The 20,697-nt window shown below is 36.1% G+C and overlaps 3 protein-coding genes across 7 annotated transcripts; 2 read left to right on the top strand and 1 right to left on the bottom strand.

Moving 5' to 3' along the window:
* On the bottom strand, positions 1 to 2,793 carry LOC114242821 (uncharacterized). Its single transcript, XM_028174101.2, has 4 exons — positions 2,444 to 2,793; positions 1,917 to 1,985; positions 1,518 to 1,658; positions 1 to 1,072 (listed from the first exon to the last, which is right to left on the bottom strand). The coding sequence occupies exons 1-4, from the start codon at positions 2,475 to 2,477 to the stop codon at positions 738 to 740; spliced, it is 579 nt and encodes a 192-aa protein (XP_028029902.2). The 5' UTR covers positions 2,478 to 2,793; the 3' UTR covers positions 1 to 737.
* Positions 2,794 to 3,111: 318 nt separating this feature from the next.
* LOC114242823 (ribonuclease H2 subunit C) lies at positions 3,112 to 7,010 on the top strand. 2 transcript variants are annotated; one of them, XM_028174103.2, is made up of 4 exons: positions 3,114 to 3,351; positions 3,878 to 4,005; positions 4,901 to 5,005; positions 6,939 to 7,010. In XM_028174103.2, exons 1-4 carry the CDS (start codon positions 3,198 to 3,200, stop codon positions 6,951 to 6,953), a joined length of 402 nt encoding a protein of 133 aa, XP_028029904.2. In that variant the 5' UTR covers positions 3,114 to 3,197; the 3' UTR covers positions 6,954 to 7,010. The 2 variants fall into 2 exon arrangements, with proteins under 2 accessions (XP_089587583.1, XP_028029904.2); XM_089731457.1 differs by lacking the exon at positions 6,939 to 7,010 and having other exon boundaries at positions 3,112 to 3,351; positions 4,901 to 5,192.
* Positions 7,011 to 8,161: 1,151 nt separating this feature from the next.
* Positions 8,162 to 20,133, top strand: Coq2 (ubiquinone biosynthesis protein COQ2, mitochondrial). 4 transcript variants are annotated; one of them, XM_028174091.2, is made up of 7 exons: positions 8,162 to 8,472; positions 8,992 to 9,336; positions 9,638 to 9,810; positions 10,455 to 10,602; positions 14,140 to 14,333; positions 16,839 to 17,027; positions 17,626 to 20,133. In XM_028174091.2, exons 2-7 carry the CDS (start codon positions 9,009 to 9,011, stop codon positions 17,803 to 17,805), a joined length of 1,212 nt encoding a protein of 403 aa, XP_028029892.2. In that variant the 5' UTR covers positions 8,162 to 8,472; positions 8,992 to 9,008; the 3' UTR covers positions 17,806 to 20,133. The 4 variants fall into 4 exon arrangements, with proteins under 4 accessions (XP_028029892.2, XP_089586900.1, XP_028029893.2 ...); XM_028174092.2 differs by having other exon boundaries at positions 8,183 to 8,472; positions 8,997 to 9,336; XM_089730774.1 differs by lacking the exon at positions 17,626 to 20,133 and having other exon boundaries at positions 16,839 to 17,362.
* Positions 20,134 to 20,697: the final 564 nt, after the last annotated feature.

The raw sequence follows: 20,697 nt of genomic DNA, 5'->3' as shown, positions 1-20,697 counted from the left end.
GTTATTTAACATTTATTTTTGGTCCACATTTGTTTCTTAAACTATATTATTATACTTAAATACTATGTAACAAAAAGTATGAAAACACAACTGGTCTGAACAATACTACGGTTTTCATAATTTTTTTGGATATTTCTGATGACTTATGGGCTTACAACGACATCCCTCTTTACTGATTGAGTCTCTGAGTTCACTCACTTTTCCCGATGAAGCTGGTAAGAGACTCCAAGTCATCAGCTAGTCTTCCATACAAAAAAAAGCGTTGGTGGAAAGCACCACACTCCTTCCTTGGCAATCAATGCGTAGAGGTCCTTCTCATCAGATCTATCTTAACATATTGAACACCATGATCAATACTTTATCCATGGGATACTTTCTATAAGGGCAGATTATATATCAAGAATCGTTAAAAAATAGGTTTTTTAATCAAATATTGCTAAGAAATAACTCAAAAAACATCACAGCCCCCTAAACCTATATTATTGGCAGCTACAGGATGTCTGCCGCATCCCACTGGGTTAAACATGTTTTCTAATTTGGCGTTCAATGTGTTAACAAGTATTTAGTCACAAAGCACAATCTTATACAATTGAAAGCTATGTGTTTGCTTGGAATTAAATAATATACAACACCTGTGTTATAAACAAAACAGTATTCTATTTGATGATTATTTCCTAAACTAATTCAAGACTAAAGACTGATGTGTAACATATCTCCACCATCTTTTATTTTGTTTCTTAATCAACCTTAATCTTTTTGGCTGCGTTTTCTTCATTGGCGTCTTTTTCGTCTCTATACCTTTTCCTATCTGAATTATAATCTAGGTTTTCTTTGCCTTTCGTCTTTTTGCCTTTGCCTTTACCTTTGAGAGACTTGGTGGATTCTTCCAACGTTTTTTTTTCGTGTCCATCTCCATTCACATCATTGTTGTTTGTGTAATATTCATCGATTTTGTGACTGTTCTCACCTGTCAATGGTTCTAATTCTAACGTTTCGTCCAAGACTTGGTTTGTTGGTGTTTCATTCTCTTCATCGTCCGATTCTATGGTGTTGTTTTTTTGTTTTTTTCTCACTACAAATATAAATATTAATAAGATATGAAGCATTGGCATATATTTCTTGAATCATCATTATCACCAGCCTACAGAAGTCCACAGCTGGACATAGGCCTCTCCAGTTGCTAGGCACTGAGCACAACCCTTGGCTTCTCTCATCCAGCTCCTGCCAGCCCCCTTGCACAGATCATCACTCCACCGAGCCTCAGGGCGTCCTGCACTGCGTTTCCCAATTCGTGGTCTCCACTCAAGAACACATTTCTTGAATACCACGGGTAATAGCATATTTAATGTTACCATCAACCGAAATAGAACCAGAAATATTAATTTGAAAGATGGGCTCTAATTGTGGATGGACTCAATTCCCATAAAATATGACTTTGTTACGTTCATTGTTAAACAATATTTGAAACAATTCTATAGCTTCTGTTAATCAGTAAAACTTAAAGAATTCATTATTACCTATATCTTCTTCGTCTGTAGAGCCATGATCAGAGTCCTTCGAGGCAAAGAATCTGGTGATGGGTTTCTGCCACTTTGGAGTTTCCCTTGGACAGACTGGGTTGCCTCCGGAGCTACTACGAGAGGCACGGTCACTGGTACCTGGTATTAAATAATATATCAATACAATGACAATAAACAACATGAAAATAAGCTGTAAAAGTAGCTTTATTTATGGCTTATAAAACTCAAAGAAAATACTGTTAGATTTATTTTAAAATTTTAGGGTTTTCAGTATCAATTTGGGATGTTGTTCAAATTGGATCTTTGTTAATTAATTTTTTCAACTCACAGAAAAACTCTGATAAAGATACAACAAGCAATGATAGAACTACAATGATTATTATAATATTCGTATACCTGAAGTGCTGGGTGTACTCGGTGGTGGTGCCACATTGCATCGTGCCTTCGAACTCTTACCCACAGCAACTATATAACATATGAAACTTATAATAGCATTTGTAACATGAAAATTGTAAAATTAGCAATTTTCTTCTCTATTATTTGTGTATTACCTATTTTTGCTTAGGATCTTTTTATTACTGTTGCTTGACAAACGAATAGTCATCACAGCACCAATACAGTCAATATTTGAAACATAAGGACCAAATCTTGATTGATATTTTATTGATATCCCACCCATAAACAAGGTTCTGTACAGTGTAAATGGGAAGATGGGCGCACGACACGAGATCGCTTTTTGGAGAGACGATACTCAAAACTATGCTACAGCCAAATTTGTTTAAGAAACATTCATTCTCTTTGTTATCGTTATTAAATTATAACTTGAGCGTATGATCTCAGATTCTATTAGCTATTGGTACATCCGAGAATCTCATTTAGAAATTTATTTTTTAAGTCATACTAATAAGTGAATATCTCTATACCTTTTGCACCGACAGAAGCTTTAGTTCTTGCCATTATCACATGAAACCATTTATTAAAAGGATATTTTAGTTTTTATTTATTTTTAACATGAAATGTTCTTCTTTTTTAACAATATTTAGTTAGGTGTCAAAAATAGCGCGAAACTACCTGACACCTTGGAAATATTGCTATTTATCAATTCGATTGGCAAAGGAAATACTGTTCATGAAACTTGATACATATTAATCGATAAAAGATTATGCTTGCAAATAAAAAGAATATTAATATGAAATTCAATTTCAGTTGTAGATAATGTTGAGAAATCAATAGGTTTCATGAAACTTATTGTTACGAATTTGTTGTAAAAATTGCCTTGGATGAAGTTAGCAGCTATGGTGTCAAAAAATCTTTCTCAATATTAGTGATCGCTGGTTAGTAATTTTGTTGGAAACAGGATAACGAATATTATTTAATATCCTTTAGGATCAAATGGATTTTAATAGTGGTTTTTTAAATATTTAGAATCTGTATGTTGTTAATGAAAAAAAAAAGTGATGAACTCTTGCAAAATATCCATTGAATTCTTGGAAAACATTTTCCCTAAATCTTGGTTTACTTGGTGAAAAAAAAAACGGCTTTATCGATTTGTTCGAAAGATTGGGCTGAAAAGGCTATGTTTCCGTGCTATGTTTCATAAAGAAAGTAAAAAAAGCGAATGTGACATTAACCAAAACAATAACAAAAGATTAAAATTTCACAATTTAATTGATTAAAATGTCCATATTAGTTGAAAATAATTTGATTAAGAAAGAAAATGAAGATATTTTTGAACAGAAATCTCATTATATACCTTGTAAGATTGAACAGGATGGTTCTACTAACGTAAAGAAATATTTTGACCCTTACATCGTAGAAAACAATTCACAAGGTAAATATACATATTTTTGTGTGTGTGTTGTTTTCTTAACTTGGTAATACCTAAGAAAAACTTAGTGATATTTAAATGAAGATAATAAAGAGAAGCTCATTTGTATTTTATCCATTTTGTTTCTAAAGAATAAACTCAAAAAGTATGCAACCAATTTAAAAAATATCTTAGTAACTAAAGCTGCATTATCAGCCAGTAACTTGGGATGTTTTTTTTTTAAATAAATTAGATGCGACGAAAATATACGCCTAATGACTGATTTATGGAATGTCAAATATAACCTTGTTTACTTCTATGGCTATGATTTGCTATACCCAAGAAAATCCTAAAACATTAATTGACTAATGTATGCTACATAAAAAACGTCGTCGTCATCTTCTAAGTCATTCGTAGCAAGGGGGTTTATCCAAGTACTCATGGACCGGGTTAAATGTTTTTTGAATCGTTATGGACATGAGCCAGCCTGTTCTGTTACCTTAGTGTTATTCTGTGGCATCTAATCTATCACACGAAAAACTAATTTCAGAACTATCGGCAACGTTTCGGGGGCATCTTCTTGACGGTACACAGATGACATTTCCGGAGGGCTACCGAGCTGTTTTAGTAACTGAGACGAAGAGACCTTTAACTGAAGATGCTGAAAGAAAATTCCAGGTGAAGTAATAGCAAGGCAATACTCATGGTAGGACAAAAGACTCACTGTTTTTCCCTACCTATGCTGATAGCCTTGAGAGGCTATTTCAGCGTACCCTAGCTTGTGTAGGTGAGCTCGCGGGGCTCAAACCGGAGAATTGCTAACACCGCCCTAGCAAGAGCAGTGCTTCGCAGAATCTACCACCGGATCGGAAGCGCGACCCACTGAGAAGATCCGGCGAGAAACTCAGTGGGCAGGGACTCACCTTGTTTTACCTATTGCTAGTAACCTCGACGGATTATGTTACCTTCACCAAACATGGGGGGTCAGAGGAGGGCGTTTCTTCAGCTTTGTCCCTGTGAGGAGGCAGTTTCCTCCCGGTGATGGTCACGAGGCGACCTGAGGGGGTTGAGGCAGCGCCGCACGCTACCGTCACTTTAGCGTGCTGGTACCAGGAAGATGGGACGACGCATTAGCGGTTGCGGCCTGCGATGCGATCCGCGTTGTCGTCGTCGCTGCCGTCGCCGAACATACTGTGGAAGAGCAACCTGGTCGGCAGTGTATCGCGTTCCGACCCGGCAGGCTGGTTCTGGCCCAGCGGGGTATCCCTGAACACCAGTGGCATCGTCCGGGCGGCCGAGTAGGGCAGCCACACCGCGAGACCGGCGTGCACGGGAGTTGCTTAGTGCGGGAGGGCTCTAAAACGTCCTTGGGCCCGTGGTCTGCCGCCAACATCAACAGATCGTCAAGTACATACCACGCGCGCCCCCTAGGCGCGAAGACCTCGTAGGAGATTCAGCCCCCAACCACAAAAAAAGAGCTACACCAATCGTGCAGGCTCGACCTCAAGGGGCTCAGCCTAGGAGACTCTTGGCTATAAGTACATAGATCCATCAATATATATTACGGTTTCAGGTGACAGGGGGCTTCAAGAACTTCACGTATTGGAATTGGGATAAGAAACCATCGAAGAACGATGATTTATGTAAAGCCATGGACTGGATCGAGATTGCGGAAGCGGTCAGATATGTTTTTTTAGTCCTAGCTATTCGCCGGTAGCCTAAGGGGTTATTCCAGTTCCAGTCTAACTGTTTTTTTTAAATTAACACAAATACTTTATTACAAACTTATTGAGACGAAGTGGTCTTAATAGGCATGATGACAGTAGTCAAGTATCGCTAAAATATTAAACTGATCAAATGAAAAATGTATTTATTTTCATATTCATGACGAGATTTATGATTTATTGTTAAAATAAATCTGCAAAATATCAGCATAGCTTAAACACCAATCAGAGCGAATGACGTCACGTCTTAGTAAACGTCATCTTGTTTCATTTGAGCTTACGCGCGATTACTGCAACTTTAACAAAAAAACTATTTTTTTCGCTTTACCTGTCGCTAAAATACATTTTATGATCGTACTTTACTATTTCCAGAACAGAAGTTCCACAAAAGCCATCAGCAAGCTCTCTAAATGGGTTATTTAATCTAATTTTGTTTAGACCCATGAGCATATTTTGTTAGCAGGAATATTAGTATGTTTTTTCTATTAAATCAATTAAGTAATAACAGCTTTTGGGAGCTCCAATGTAAGATCGCGGGCTCTTTGTAATTTTAAGCAAGGTACATTCCAGAATTTTAGATGCCTCCTGTTTTTTATTGTCTTGTATCATCTCACTGCAGTCTAATATAGATTTAATTTTAAGATATTGTTGATGATGATGATTCTCTGTGCATTACAGATGGTATAAAAGAAGTATTACTATCAGATTGATCTTCAGGGTGATATATTTGCCTTGTAGTTTTATGTAATGTGGATGTCCATGGGAACGTGAAATTATTTTAATGGTTATTGTCTGAATTGATAAATTATGGTAAATAGTGCATGAAATTAATCTTTTCTGTTATCTATAATAATTTTAGCAGTTCGTTTTTTTCTAACTATCTGGCATTCAAGTTTTGTGAGAATACAGCCTGGTTTCATGCAAACCTGCGACACCAATTCCATTGTCCATAATAATGAATGATGAAATAAATATTGAACTTATGAAATTTTAGACCTCAATTAAGGTCACACATAATTGTAAAATTTACGAAATATGTTCAAACTTACATCAAAATGATCTTCACGGAAATAAATTGAAATATTTAGACTTAAACCTATTGGTTGTCGCCGTGCAAGAGTCCAACCATTTATTTCTCGTTGTTTTGTTATTTGGGACGTAAACATATTAACTTGTTCGGAGTTTTTATAGATGTACTATTGCACTGAGGGATCACACACCACTCATACACTTTTGAATTCATATTCATTATGCAAAATAACATGATTTATTATACAAGCATCTAATGTTTACTAATGACGTACTGAAGTTTACTGAGTAGTGACGTAATGACCGACGCCATGACACTAAACAGCGTTTTTGCGCGAAATAGAAACTTAAAATTAAAATTTCATTTTATTGCATGAAAACCTTTATTTTCTACAGAAATATGATATATTTTTTATTTAATAGATACTTCTGAATATCATAGAATATATTTTGAAAATTAGTCATCATGCCTATTGAAAATAGATAAAGAATCACTGTCAGGCGAGGTTTTTTTATCAGTGGACTCTGAATTATTGGCGTTCAGGTGCTGAAGCACTAAAGCACCCATTCCATAAAGCCTTTCACGCGGCCAATGAAACTAAAAAATGAAGTCCTGTCTAAAATCTGCACGGACAAGCTACCATAGACATCAGCATCACTTTTTTGCCCTGGTGATGGGTGAGTTATGGGATTGGGTTTGAAGGGCTCGATGTACGCTGGACCTAACATTGAGACCGACCTCACGTTTCAAGAAGTATTTCGGATTGCGTCACTCGACTCGCAGCTGACTTGCTTATTGTCAAGTATAGCAGCCTCCTGCGGTCAGATATATAATAATGAAATTATTTCACCTTCCAGATACATGGCGATTGACGAGTGTTCTTTTATTGCTTTTTTTTTCTATTAAACTGACATTTGTTGAATGAAAAATGTAGTTTTATTAAATCCTAAGCTCTGGTTCTTGTAACGTGGTAACATATTTTAAAGATAATACACCGTTCAGAAAATCACTATTATTCTCTAGTTATGTAAGGAACACGATCTCAATGTATTAAAAAGGGTCCGTTGAAAGTAGCAGTAGCAAGTGGATAGACTTAAAAAATAGCGTCATAAACTATTAGAGTAGGATACTAAATTAAGAAGGAAAGAAGCACTTCCTAGATAGATAGCAAAAAACTTCAGAGGTGTCAAGGGACACTCGGATGGAACGAAGTTCCTTTCGATTAATTAGTGAAGGAATTGTAATTTTTTTTTAAAGTTATAATAATAAATTACGGCATTATGAAGAAGAAAAATATTGAATATCTCGATAACGAGACACTTTGGTATTAGGGACATTAGGGTTAATTTTGTTGGAAATTAAATGTGTTATCACATCCCAAGAGGAATACGTCGAATTACAAGTCACCCTGTATAACACGTTGAAAAATTATTTACATGGTTAATAGTCACTCCATTAAATCTCTACTTCGGTAAAATAAACATAGTCATCAACACCAAAGGTTTTAAACCGAAAAAAAAATTGTTTTATATCGGTTTTAAATGTTTTTTTTCGTTGTAAACGAATTGGTTTAATTGGGTTTAAACCGGATTAGATCTATAGTAATGTTAAGTGAAATGATATCAATGTAATGGATTATTATCAGTAAAATGGCATGGTAGTTTTATGTGTACTAAACGGTTAATGAGAAATAAATTTTCGTACACATACACTGATATAAAACTAACGTAATAAAATAATTCACGTATGTCTTTTCGTATTCCCACTAAAAACCTGAATCATAAAGCATTTATCTTTTAAATATGAAATAATTACCTATTTTGTGATGCATCAATCAAATTGTCCATCCTATTACGTATATAATATGAATTCCCTCTATATATTATATCCCTCTATATATATAAATTGCCTCTATATAAATTCATCAAAAATACAGTGGGAAAATTATAGGTAGGTAATAAGCCGCATAAAATACTAAAGACTTGTCCTGAAAGTCTAGATACCAGGTCATTAAGTAAAAAAAAACAATCAAATTGTCCAATTGACGTAACAGAATTTGTCAAAACCATAGACCTATGTTTCCTACTTCAGTGGTCAAAACTGAGAGCTGTCTTCGTTTGTTGTCATTTGACCGGATCGTTCTAGTTTATTTTAGCGGCATGTTTAATTTTGCAGAATAAAACAAACGAAATAATAATTAAAAAAAATTAACAAAAACTGTGAAAAATATCTTAGTCTTAAATAAAGTGTAATGAAAATGACAATTCCTCTAAGATATAACGTAGTGATAGTGATATAAGTGAATAAAAAATTGGGACCTTGAAAATTTATAACCTTGAACGGCGCTGTAAAAAATAGTATTTCTTTGGTCATAATTAATTTTTCTAGACGGTAAGTAATTAATGTAACAATGTGTCAATCACCCGTGGATCATAGATGTTTTGGTTTTCTAATAATGGTTCCTTCATTGGTTACAATTATGTGACATAATCTCATTCTCAATTATGAAAAATAGAAAATAATACAAATTATAATGATTTTCTGAAAACTAGAAGCTATATATTGCTTTGACATCAATCTGCGACGTCTGCTGCTATAGGCCTCTGAATTATATCCTCTAAACATAAAATTATAAAATATTCAATAATTATGAAAATTGGCTTTTTAGGCAGGGCGTCTGATATCCCATAGTGATAAGTCGTTAAGAGAGCCCATTAATCGTAAATACCACCATCCGTTTTGTAATAAGTACCACACCAGAAATTGACGAATTCATTGCTAAGAATCTTTCAATATATTTTTCTAGAACCAAAGCTTGCTAAGTATCCATTTTACTTAACTATTCTAATAAATGCTTACTTTGGTCAATCAAAAACTTACTGTATAAATCTATTTATTATTTTGTTTCAGAATAGGTATCGGACGAAATGTTGAAAACGTCGAAAATTTACCAATTAAAAAAACTTTTATACATTACAAATGTTAATTTGAAAATAAGTAAAAAGGTGCATCTGCTAATGAAGTACAATGCTCATGGGTGCACCGCATGCAGAAACGCATGCTCAAGAAGGTACAATGTGAGAGTTCATTCAACACAGAGTGACCACCACAGACAAAAAGTTGTGATAGAAACTAGTCAACCAAAGATAGTCATAGACAAACTGAGTGAGGTGCTGCCAGATTCACAAAGAAAACAAATATGGAAAGACAAAGTATTGCCGTATGTGAGGTTAGCTAGATGGGATCGACCTATAGGTAACTTAAACTTCATTTCATTTGTGATTGGATAATATTTATAGATTTTTATTTTTGATAGGTAGATGACTTAATGGATCTGGTGTTCAGTTGTTACTGGAACTCAAAGAATAACTTCAGTAACCCCGGTCAGAAGGTTGAAGACTCAATTGTCTGAAGATAATGTCTATGCCGTTCTTGTGGATGTTGATATAACATTAATTCAATGCATATAAGTGGCTCAGATCTAGAAATGATAACTGACTGTCATTGCTGAAGTCCTGTCAGTATAATTTTAAATTTGCAAAATTTTTCTTTCCAGGAGTGTATCTCCTCTACTGGCCTTGTACATGGTCCATTGCCTTGGCTTCGATTCCTGGTGTACCCATACAAACTACGCTGCAGACGGCCGCGCTATTCCTCGTCGGAGCCGGCTTAATGAGAGGGGCTGGATGCACAATCAATGACATGTGGGATCGAGATATAGACAAACAGGTTAGAATGAGCTCACGTCTCTAGAGCCTGTAGACATTAATAATGTAAATGAGGATACCTGTCTTGATAGATAAGTTCTAAATCTGACTTCTATAGTACAAGGGCTACCCCTCCCATCGAACCGGAATGCATAACTGCTTCACGGCAGGAACAGGCAGGGCTGTGGTACCCACCCGTGCGGGCTTGAAAGACGTCATACCACCAGTAAGCGAGTACGAGTTCTGGGGCTATTAAAACACTCTCAATACAAAACAATTTGAATTGATCGGTTCATTTCTATGACTATTAGTGATGAACTCTTCACGAGACTGATTAGAAAAGTCTATAATTTTTTTTTGCATAAATGGGTGGACGAGCTCACAGTCCACCTGGTGTTAGTTGGTTACTGGAGCCCATAGACATCTACAACGTAAATGCGCCACCCACCTTGAGATATGACTTCTAAGGTCTTTGTATAGTTACAACGGCTGCCCCGTGCTTCAAACCGAAAGGAATTCTTGCTTCACGGCAGAATAGGCGGGGCGGTGGTACCTACCCGTGTGGGCTTATAAGAGGTTCTACCACCAGTAATAAATTTTATAAGTATTCGACCCTGTTTTTATTGAGTTTTTATGTGACCTGTACAATTCCGTATTTGCCTTCAGGTAGCAAGAACAAAAGACAGACCCTTAGTGTCTGGTGCTGTCTCGCAGACTGGTGCTATGATATTTTTGGCCGCTCAGCTCTCATTAGCTTTGGGTGTATTGCTGCAGTTGAACTGTTACAGCGTAGCACTCGGAGCCAGCAGCATGCGTGAGTTTATTTCAAACTTTCTAATAACATATAGGGTGCTATTTTTATTGGAACGTGGTTCCTTATGGCAGGCTCCGGTCATCGTTCTCGTCGAACCCGTCGCTTGCGATGAAGGGCTCGACGAGTACATTAACCCTCAGACACAGCCCACTGAGTTTCTCGCCGGATCTTCTCAGTGGGTCGCATTTCCGATTCGGTTTTAGATTCTGCGAAGCACGGCTCTTGCTAGGGTTCGTGTTAGCACCGTCATCAGGTTTGAGCCCCGTGAGCTCACCTACTAATTAAGGTTCCGCAGATATAGCCTCTCAAGGCTATCAGATTAGGTAGGAAAAAAAATATGACAGGCTTGGAGGAGATAGGAATTTTGCTTTGCAAATGAACTGAACAAAATGTGGGACTAAAACCCTAAGAAAAACATATAATGGAAATGCTATAGTTGTATACACAAGTGAATAGTGTATGATATCTTTCTCTTTCTCCCTCTTTATTTCTGTTCTTTCATCCTTTCTCTTTCTGATCCCACTTTGCCTCCCCAATGCACAGTTTATCTACATATTAATACATGAAGCAAAAACTTTGTATCCCTTTTTACGAAAATTGCGCGGACGGAGGAGTATGAAAATTTCCACACTGATTGAGAATATAGAGAAGAAGTACACAATGCTAATATTTTTTTAAATAATGCATAAAAGATCTATTAAATCAATAAAGAAAACATTACAAACACTACATACCATGTATTTGACGCACACACGCATGCATACTATTTATTGTCAAACTTTTGTACTTGATGTCTGTGGTCAAATTGAGAATAGATTAAATATTGTTTGTCTTTATTAATATTTTTTTGTAGTGTAGCCATGGCGAAATTTGTGATTATGGAAGTATAAAATACAATTATAATAGTGTACAAACTTACAATTCCAATTAATTATAGTCGAATTTCGACTACTGCGGGACCTCTAGTACTCATGAATCCTTGTACAAGCAACACGCATGCGCATACAAATGAAATTCTTCTCAAGCAAAAAGTACACTCAATATTATTTAAATACTACATAACATTAAATAAAATTATGACAATTTGTGAAGCTGATGAAGATACTCCAACACTTAAACGTACCACACTTCACAAAATAATGCATGAGCTGCGATGATTATATTATACCATTAATATATTAATGACTTTTATTTTGATTTTTAACTTTTAAGGTGTATTTTTTTCATTCATTAAACTTAATCTTTAAATATATTATTTGTTTGAATTTTAACATCACTGTGAATACACCTTTACCCTGCAGTTGTACTGAAGACTCACTGGATTCTTAACGCAAATGAACTATAAGCACGCGGTGTATACTCACATTATAAATTCATTATTATCGTATTGTTTTTTAAATTATTTATTTAATTTTATACAGTCGAAAAAAAATATAGAGACATTTGTATTAATTTTACTTAATTTTATTTTACGTTTTTTTTTTCTAAAATAATAAATTTCCTAAATACTTTTAAGTACTGAAATAAAAACCAATCAGAAAAATTAAATAATAAAAATCCAGAAAATGATGAATATATTATGATTGAAATAAATTTATAATGATACTAGCTGACCCGGCAAACGTTGTGTTGCCTTAAATAAGATTTCTAGGGAAATTCTACTGTAGAAAAAAAACCTCATTTAACCACATAATACCTCATTATAAACAAAAAAAATATCCAAAAAATAAAAATAAAAAATAAATGTTTGGGGTGGACAACCCTTTTCACTTAGGGGTATGAACAATAGATAGTAGCCGATTCTCAGACCTACTGAACATACTATTGATACACAAATAAAACCAAAAAAACATGGCTGAAAAATGTATAGTATTGTATAGCTCTCAAATTATATATTAAGTGTATAATCTATGATGTATAGTGAGTAAGTAAGACAGGAGACCGGCTTCGTCCTCATCCCTACTACGTGATGTTTGCTGGATGAGTGGTGACACCTGGCGGGGATAGCTGTTCAATTGATAGTTGATCAGTAGTCGACCGGCGAGGGCGGGAGATCAAATTCAATTTAAAAAAAACATAATTAAAGGAACTTGAAATTATAAACTCTGAATAAGAATTTATCGTACTACAATTATAAAATTTGATTGTCATCTTGCAACCTTATTGCAGATCTGTGCATAGAAAAAAAAAAATTAATCGGGGTGGAAAAATATTGGTTGATCATATAAGAGTGAAAATTGAGAGTAATATGATTTTTTTTATTTTAAGTCATAACAAAATAAAATAAAAAACTTGCCAAAAAAATTAAAGTTTATAATTAACAAATAAAAAATAGCGGTTGATCATAGAGGGATGAAAAATTGAGAGTAACACCAGATTTTTTATTTTAATTCATGACGAATTAAAAATAAAAATGAAAATCTTGCCAAAAAAATTAAAGTTTATAATAAAAAAATAAAAAATAGGGGTTGATCATAGAGGGGTGGAAATTTCAGAGTAATATGATTTTTTTTATTCTACGTCATGACAAAATAAAAACAAAATTCTCGCAAAAAATTTTAAATTTTTTAATTAGCAAATAAAAAATAAGGGTTAATCGTAGAGGGGTGAAAATTTAGGGTTGTATGTATTTTTGTATGCTGTATCATAAAAAAATAGAAATTAAAAATGTTGTCTAAAAAATAAATAAAAAAATTTAGGGGTGGACTACTCCTAACATTTAGGGGGATGAAAAATAGATGTTGGCCGATTCTCATAGATACCGGATAAGCACAAAAAATTTCATCAAAATCGGTCAAGCCGTTTCGGAGGAGTATGGCAACGAAAACTGTGACACGAGAATTTTATATATTAGATTGAATATTCTAAAATATATATTCTAAAAAAGTTTGAACAATAATAAATTACTTCTTTTCTTACAATATTAAGAAAACAACATTTAATGCCTTAGCTTTTCCACAAATTGCTATTTTACACAGTATTATTGAATTAAGTAAAACCGAATTCCCCTTTTTTCTCAATGGCAGAGAGTTCAGTCAATCTATATGTATATAAGAAAATACTTTTTTTTTTTAAGAAACGTTTGTTTTATATAAAAATTTATTAAAAAGGTTTGTCTTTACATTTATTTATTTATTTTTTTCCTATATTTTTCTGCAATCGGTTATATAGTCATAATCAGATGTACTCCAACGGGTTCGAGTTGTGGATGACATTATATTAAATGTCTTCAATTGCAGCAGAAAATTTAATTATAAAGGTCTAAGTCTAAAATTTGCCATCTTTTTAGATGTTTTGCATCTCCAGTTGTGTTTTTTATAATTTTTTTATTGCTTAGATGGGCGGACGAGCTCACAGCCCACCTGGTGTTAAGTGGTTACTGGCGTATTTACGTTGTAGTTGTCTAAGGGCCCCAGCAAACACTTAACATCAGGTGGGCTGTGAGCTCATCTACCCATCTAAGCAATAAAAAAAGGAGCTTCGTTTCCGTCTGGTGTCTCATGACGCCGCTTCTCTTTAATTTTGTAAATTATTCAGTGCTAGTGGTGACGTATCCGTTGGCGAAGCGTTTCACGGCTTACCCTCAAGTGTTCCTGGGGGCCACGTTCAACTGGGGCGCGCTGCTGGGCTACAGCGCGGTGCAGGGCTCCCTGGACGCGGCCGTGTGCCTCCCGCTGTACGCCGCCGCCCTCGGCTGGACCGTCCACTACGACACCATATACGCTCACCAAGTAAGTACAGCCTCTGTGGTCTGGTGAGCACGACGCCCGGCGTGTACCGGTTCCCCAAATGCAAAATGTCTTAAATAAGATAAAGAAGCGTTTATTAACAATCTTAATTAGATAGTAACTTACAGTGCTCTGAAACTGTGATCCTTTAAGATAATTCTTTTTGTATGGAAACTAGCGACATCTTGTAGTGGATACCCCTAAACTGATATGTTGTTAAAGTTAAGGCATTTAATTATTTTATAACTAAACACAGAAAATAAAAAAAATATAAAACATACAAGTCTTCATTTGTTATAGGCGAATTGATTAAATTTTATAGTAAGCGGCACGTAAGTTGGCAAGGTTTTGGTGTAATGGGGGTAATGTCGCGCATAGTGCACATTGCAACAAAAAAATTGTCACTTTTATTGCCCGCATATAATTTAATTAAATTTTTTATTTGCCATAATTTATTTTTAAGCCTGTGTGCTTAGAAGAAATTAAATAAAAGAGAGGAATTCGTGAAGTGTTCACTGGTGGTAGGACCTCTTGGGAGTCCGCACGGGTAGGTACCACCACCCCGCCTATTTCCGCCGTGAAGCAGTAATGCGTTTCGGTTCGAAGGGTGGGGTAGCCGTTGTAACTATACTGAGACCTTAGATCTTATATCTCATGGTGGGTGGCGCATTTACGTTGTAGATGTATATGGGCTCCAGTAACCACTTAACACCAGGTGGGCTGTGAGCTCGTCCACCCATCTAAGCAAAAGTGTATTAGGTGTTATAAATAAAATACAATTAAAAGTTAAGAAGTTTATTTAAAAAATTATACTTAATATTAAAAATTATGTGTCGCCTTCGTCACTATCATTTTCTAATAGTGCTACCTCTTGGATTAGATTTATGGTAGCACCTGAGCTGGTGGAAGGAGTTGGCTCCTCATCCTCGAAATAACGAAGAGTCGCTGTCGTCACTGGCGTAAATAATAAAACGCTCAGTGACTGAATCGACTATATGGTCATTGGTCCTGGCATTGCATACGAAGTTAAAACAATAACATTCGTAACAAAAACTAAATTTAAAACAATAATAACAACTCGTAACAAAAACTCAATATAAACAAAGGGTACCTACAACTTTAGTAGACGCATGTGTAATCGGGAGCGAACGGAACGTGGACGCGGTGCGGGAGGGGAGGGTCGACTGACTCACCAATCGCGCGCTCGGAACGGTGCCACGTCTTTCCCCGCGTCCCGCTTGACAACCAAAGATACCTAAAAAACGACTTCTGCGCATCTAACGACTCTTGCCAAGTTACGTGCCGGGGACTATATCAATTTGTAGTTTCTGAAAATTTACAAAATCCTTCATTAAAAATAAAATATAGGATAGGTAATATGTGACTGCTATCTACAGGAGCAATGAGAAACTAATTGAAACGAGGCCATCCAGTGGCCGACGCCCGTAAACATTTTTGTTGAGTGGTTTAGTTGCTTATCTATAACTAATTTATGTGTATTATCTATGTAGACTCTTTGACGGGAACGCGAGGAGTGAAGTTGTGTGATTTGTTTTATTTTGTCTATTTAGTGTTTCTTCAGGTTTAAATGTGTAATAACTGTGGTTTATGGACTGTTTAGTATCTGTGAAAGTGCACAAATGTGGGAAAATGAAACAGAACCGCTGAACGTAACTTCTTGGGATCCTCCAAAAAGTCTACTGAAAAAGTTTATAATTTAAGTTTTTTTTCATCCCATATCATCTCATCTCATTTCATTTTGTTTTCATTTTGTTTTCATTTCATTTCATGCCATTTTTCATAATAATAATCAACTTCATTTCATTTCATAACATACTTTTTCATATAAAAAAGTTTTCATTAAAAATAAAATAAGACTTGACCTAATAAAGGTCTTAGTTGCCAGGTCATAAAATCCCCTAGAATTTTTTTTATTGCTTTGGTGGGTGGACTAGCTCACAGCCCATCTGGTTGTTAAGTGGTTACTGGAGCCTATGGACATCTACAGCGTAAATGCGCCATCCAACTTGAGTAGTACATGTACCAGTAGATTATCTATGTCCAATACAACAATGCGTTCAGGGCGTTGTTAGGGCTGCCTCGGTTCTGTAGCGCGTCGGGGAAGTTCGCCGAGGCACGACCATGCGGAAAAGGTACACATCTCTGATTCGCTGAGTCCGGGTCAGCCCTAACAGCATCCTGAAGGCATTAGCAGACCGTTATGACTGTAGTAGCATTGTACCATGCTTCACATGCGGACTAAATAATAATAATAACGGTTGGTTCGAAGTAAGTATCAGTTGAATGGAATATTTTAAATGTATTCACTGATAATTATTTTTAATAAATGTATCTTTTTTATTTGATTTGTTTTGGTAATTATAAGTATGTTTCAGTGATGCTATGCACACATATGGACTTCTTGTTGTTTTTGTCTTAAATTAATATATAGATAATCCTCCAACAAAGGAGAAGAAAATTAGTCTCAGTTGTTTTTTTTTTTTTCAGGATAAAAAGGACGATGCCCGTATAGGGATCAAGTCGACTGCGCTGACGTTCGGGCGGCACACGCGGGCGGCGCTGGGCGCGGTGCTGGCTGCGAGCGGGGTCAGCTTCGCCGCCGCCGGCGCCGCCGCGGGGTTGGGCCCGCTGTACCACGCCGCCGTGCTGGCGTACGTCACCGCCGCCGCGCGACAGGTGCGGTCCCCTCGCAGCGCGGACCGGACCTCATGTCTCAAGAAGGGCTCTTTTATCAACACCAATGGTTGCGCAGTAGTCGAATTTTTTTTTTCTTATATGTGCGGAAGATCTCACGGCCCACCTGGTGTTAAGTGGTTACCGGAGCCTACAGACATGTACAACGTAAATGCCGCCACCCACCTTGAGATATGAGTTCCAAGGTCTCAGTATAGTTGCAATTATTATGGTTCTATTGTCAAAGACGATTATACTTGTTTAATCATAGATTTCGCCAAAACCACACTATAGAGAAATTATAATAAAGACAAACAATATTAATCTATTCTTAATTTGACCACAGACTTTAAACAATAAACAAAAGAGTGTGCTATTTAGGTGTTGTGTCAAATACATGGTAGTGTGTGTAATGTATTTTTTATTATTGATTTAATGTATTATTAACGCATAATAAAAAAAAATACATATTAGCATTCTGCCCTACTTCTCTATATTCTCTATAAGTGTGGGAAATTTCATACTCCTCCGTCCGCGCGATTTGCGTAAAAAGGGATACAAAGTTTTTCCTTCACTTATTAATATATAGATTTATTTCCAGATTTACACGCTCAAAACGGATGACGCGAAGGACTGCGCTGATAAGTTTAAATCGAATTCGTCCTTTGGTTTCCTCATACTGTTGGGAATATTGGGCGGGGGATGCGCTCCATACGTCGATAATCTCAAAAAAGACCATAATAATTACGATGTTAACGCGGCAAAGAGTTGCTTCTTTTGATCGCGGCGGGCGACTTGAGGTCTGCTGCGGTCCGCGGACCGACTGTACTAACGTCGACTAGAGACTAGAGCTAGATTAGAAGTCGTTTCGTCAAATAAATAAGTCTGTGCGATTGTCGCCGGCAACTGTTGAAGCAACAGTCGGTCGTCGAAGTGGGAATTCATTTGTTTGAATTAATTAGCAGCCCGTCTCTTTCGCTCGCGTTGCGCTTGCGTAGTGCGCGAAAGAGATAGACGAATAGGTTTTGAGATTATTCTTTTCAGTGGAAGTTTGATGGTTTCTTGATTTGGGGATCCAACCAGGGGTGCTAGTAGCAGCTTAGATATCATTAGTACATATTGCAGCGAGATTGCTGTGAAATTGTTATCGTTCAAATAAATAAAATATCTTGCCATCTCTATTCGTTTCTATGTCCGTTCGAGCGGCGCTGGTGACGAACATTAATGTATTGTATTTTTAATTTATACTTTTTAATTGGCAATTTTTACGGTTTTCATGAACCGTAAACACGATTTAAACTAGATTTAAGCTTGGAATTTACGTTTATTATTATTATTATATTTGTCTGTGGTCCTGAGCCAATATCACTACATAGTATAAAACAAAGTCGCTTTCTCTGTCCCTATATCCGTCTGTCCCTATGTATGCTTAAATCTTTAAAACTACGCAACGGATTTTGATGCGTTTTTTTTTAATAGATAGAGTGATTAAAGAGGAAGGTTTATATGTATAATAACATCCATTAAATAGTGGAGAAATCAATAATAAATTACCGTTTCCGAAGCGAAGCGAGGGCGGGTCGCTAGTAGTCAATATAAGGGCTTACTTTTTGGCGGGAACGCGAGGACTGAAATGTTTGGTTTATTTTATCTAATTAGTGTTTCTTCACGTTTAAATGTGTATAACGGTGGTTTATTAACTGTTTAGTATCTGTGAAAGTCCACTAATGTGGGAATATGAAACAGAGCCGCTGAACGTAACTTCTCGGGATCCTCCAAAAAGTCCACTGAAAAAGTCTCAGTAAATGACCACCATTTTTTTTAGACTAGTTTCGCCCCGCGGCGTTACCCGTGGAACGACAATAGCCGCGGGTAACATCGCGGGACTCAGCTATCAATAATGAAATTTAATGCTTCCGAAGCGAAGCGAGGGCGGGTCGCTAGTAACAAATAAAACGGACCTTTAATTACAAAGATAAATGTCGCGTATTAAGCGAAATGTCGCTTAAACCAAATAGCCTTTCACCCTTCGTTATGTATTTTAATTTTAAAAATCGTTATTCAAGGTGCTGTGTGGACTAGTCTTAACAATTTTAAGACGGTTGGAGGAATAAAAAAAATTACTCCCTTTATTGTGAATTTAATGCGCCATTTAATTTAAAATTAATTTAATGTTCCTCGCATAGTTTTGAATTATAATAGGCAAAAAAAACTTATGAGCATGCATTTAATGTTGTTTTTTTATTATTAGAATATCTGTACAAAAATGTATTAGATAGAATTCTTCGTAGCATAAAATGGCGTGCAAAAGATAGGTATGTAGGTTTAGTCTTTAAATTAATGTGATAAATCTTTGTTTTTTTTTACCAAATAATTAATCGATTTTAATTTATAAGACGGCGAAAATACCGTAGTATATTAGTTTTACGATTAAGTAGTGTTTTATAATTAATTATTGCAATGTTTTTCCAAAGAGAAATCGATTGGTGCAGGAGTACAGTTATTATTTGAAGAAATCCACGACTCAGTCGTTTGGTTTTTAGTTGACTGCGTTCTATATGAATAAAGTAGGAGTGCTGTGGTCCGCGGTCCTAATGCATCCACCACTCGATAATTATTCGGAGACTGAGTTCCGCGAAGTAGATATATGTCGTTCGCGAACGAACGAGTCAAACGACCCGGGTCTCAAATTCCGCGCGAACGATAGGGTCACTTCAAAAAATATGAGTGGTTCACTAAATCGACTCGTTTAACACAAAACCTACGAATCAGAAGAAAAGAACCATACGAGTACGACGGTCATTCGGGTCATTTCGGGTTGCCGCGTCTCGCCCCGCGCCCGTCTCGCTTATTCGTTCGTTCGACTGAACGGGTCGTACGAACCGGATAATTTTGTCAACAGGTCAGTACTGATCTGAATCTCTAAAATTGAACGAACGACACATATCTACCGCGAAGTACAATGTAGCTGTTTTGACACTGTCATCGTTTTCGCGGTTTTTTATTGTGCCACAGATTATATCGTTACGGGTCCGTAGGATCTACACGTGTGTAACCTTTTTGGTAGTATTTGTCACTTAACATAGTTTGAATAAAAAAATACATATATTTATTTTCGTTGTCATTTTATGAGAACGTTGCAATTTTTTTTGTAGCGTAACGCAGACATGGACCCGTTTATGTCAAATAATTCAAATTACGTCACTAATAGATAATTTAATTTTGTTGGGGACATTAAAAGGTAACAATATTAATAAGGGTTGTGTTAAAAGTTTTTTTTCTTCATAAAAGAGGCACACGGTAATCGTGATATTTATCGTCTTAAAGGTGGACTGGCATTTGGATTGTTAAAAAATAAAGAAACGCATTAATTGATCTATATTGGATCATAGCGCAAATAAGAACCGTTAAATAAATATCCAATAATACTTATTACAGGATCATAATTCATTGTGATAGAATCGCAATTAATATATGGCTTCGTATGAGCCGACGTCACTTGTGGTGAAGTTGCGAGCAGAATTGTTTTTAGAAGTGATAGCTTCTTTAGCCGCGTTGAGTATTTTTTGTTCGGGGAAAATCTTATTGGTTCGCGTCACCGACACGCGTAATAGCAATTACATAGGTATATCTGCAGCTATACATGTGACGTATTGTGCAAAATTCGTGCTGT

This window comes from Bombyx mandarina, chromosome 11, assembly GCF_030267445.1.
Source record: "Bombyx mandarina strain Sakado chromosome 11, ASM3026744v2".
Taxonomy (NCBI): Eukaryota; Metazoa; Arthropoda; class Insecta; order Lepidoptera; family Bombycidae; genus Bombyx; species Bombyx mandarina.
The sequence above is the reverse complement of the archived record's forward strand: the minus strand, read 5'-3'. Positions and strand labels throughout refer to the sequence as shown.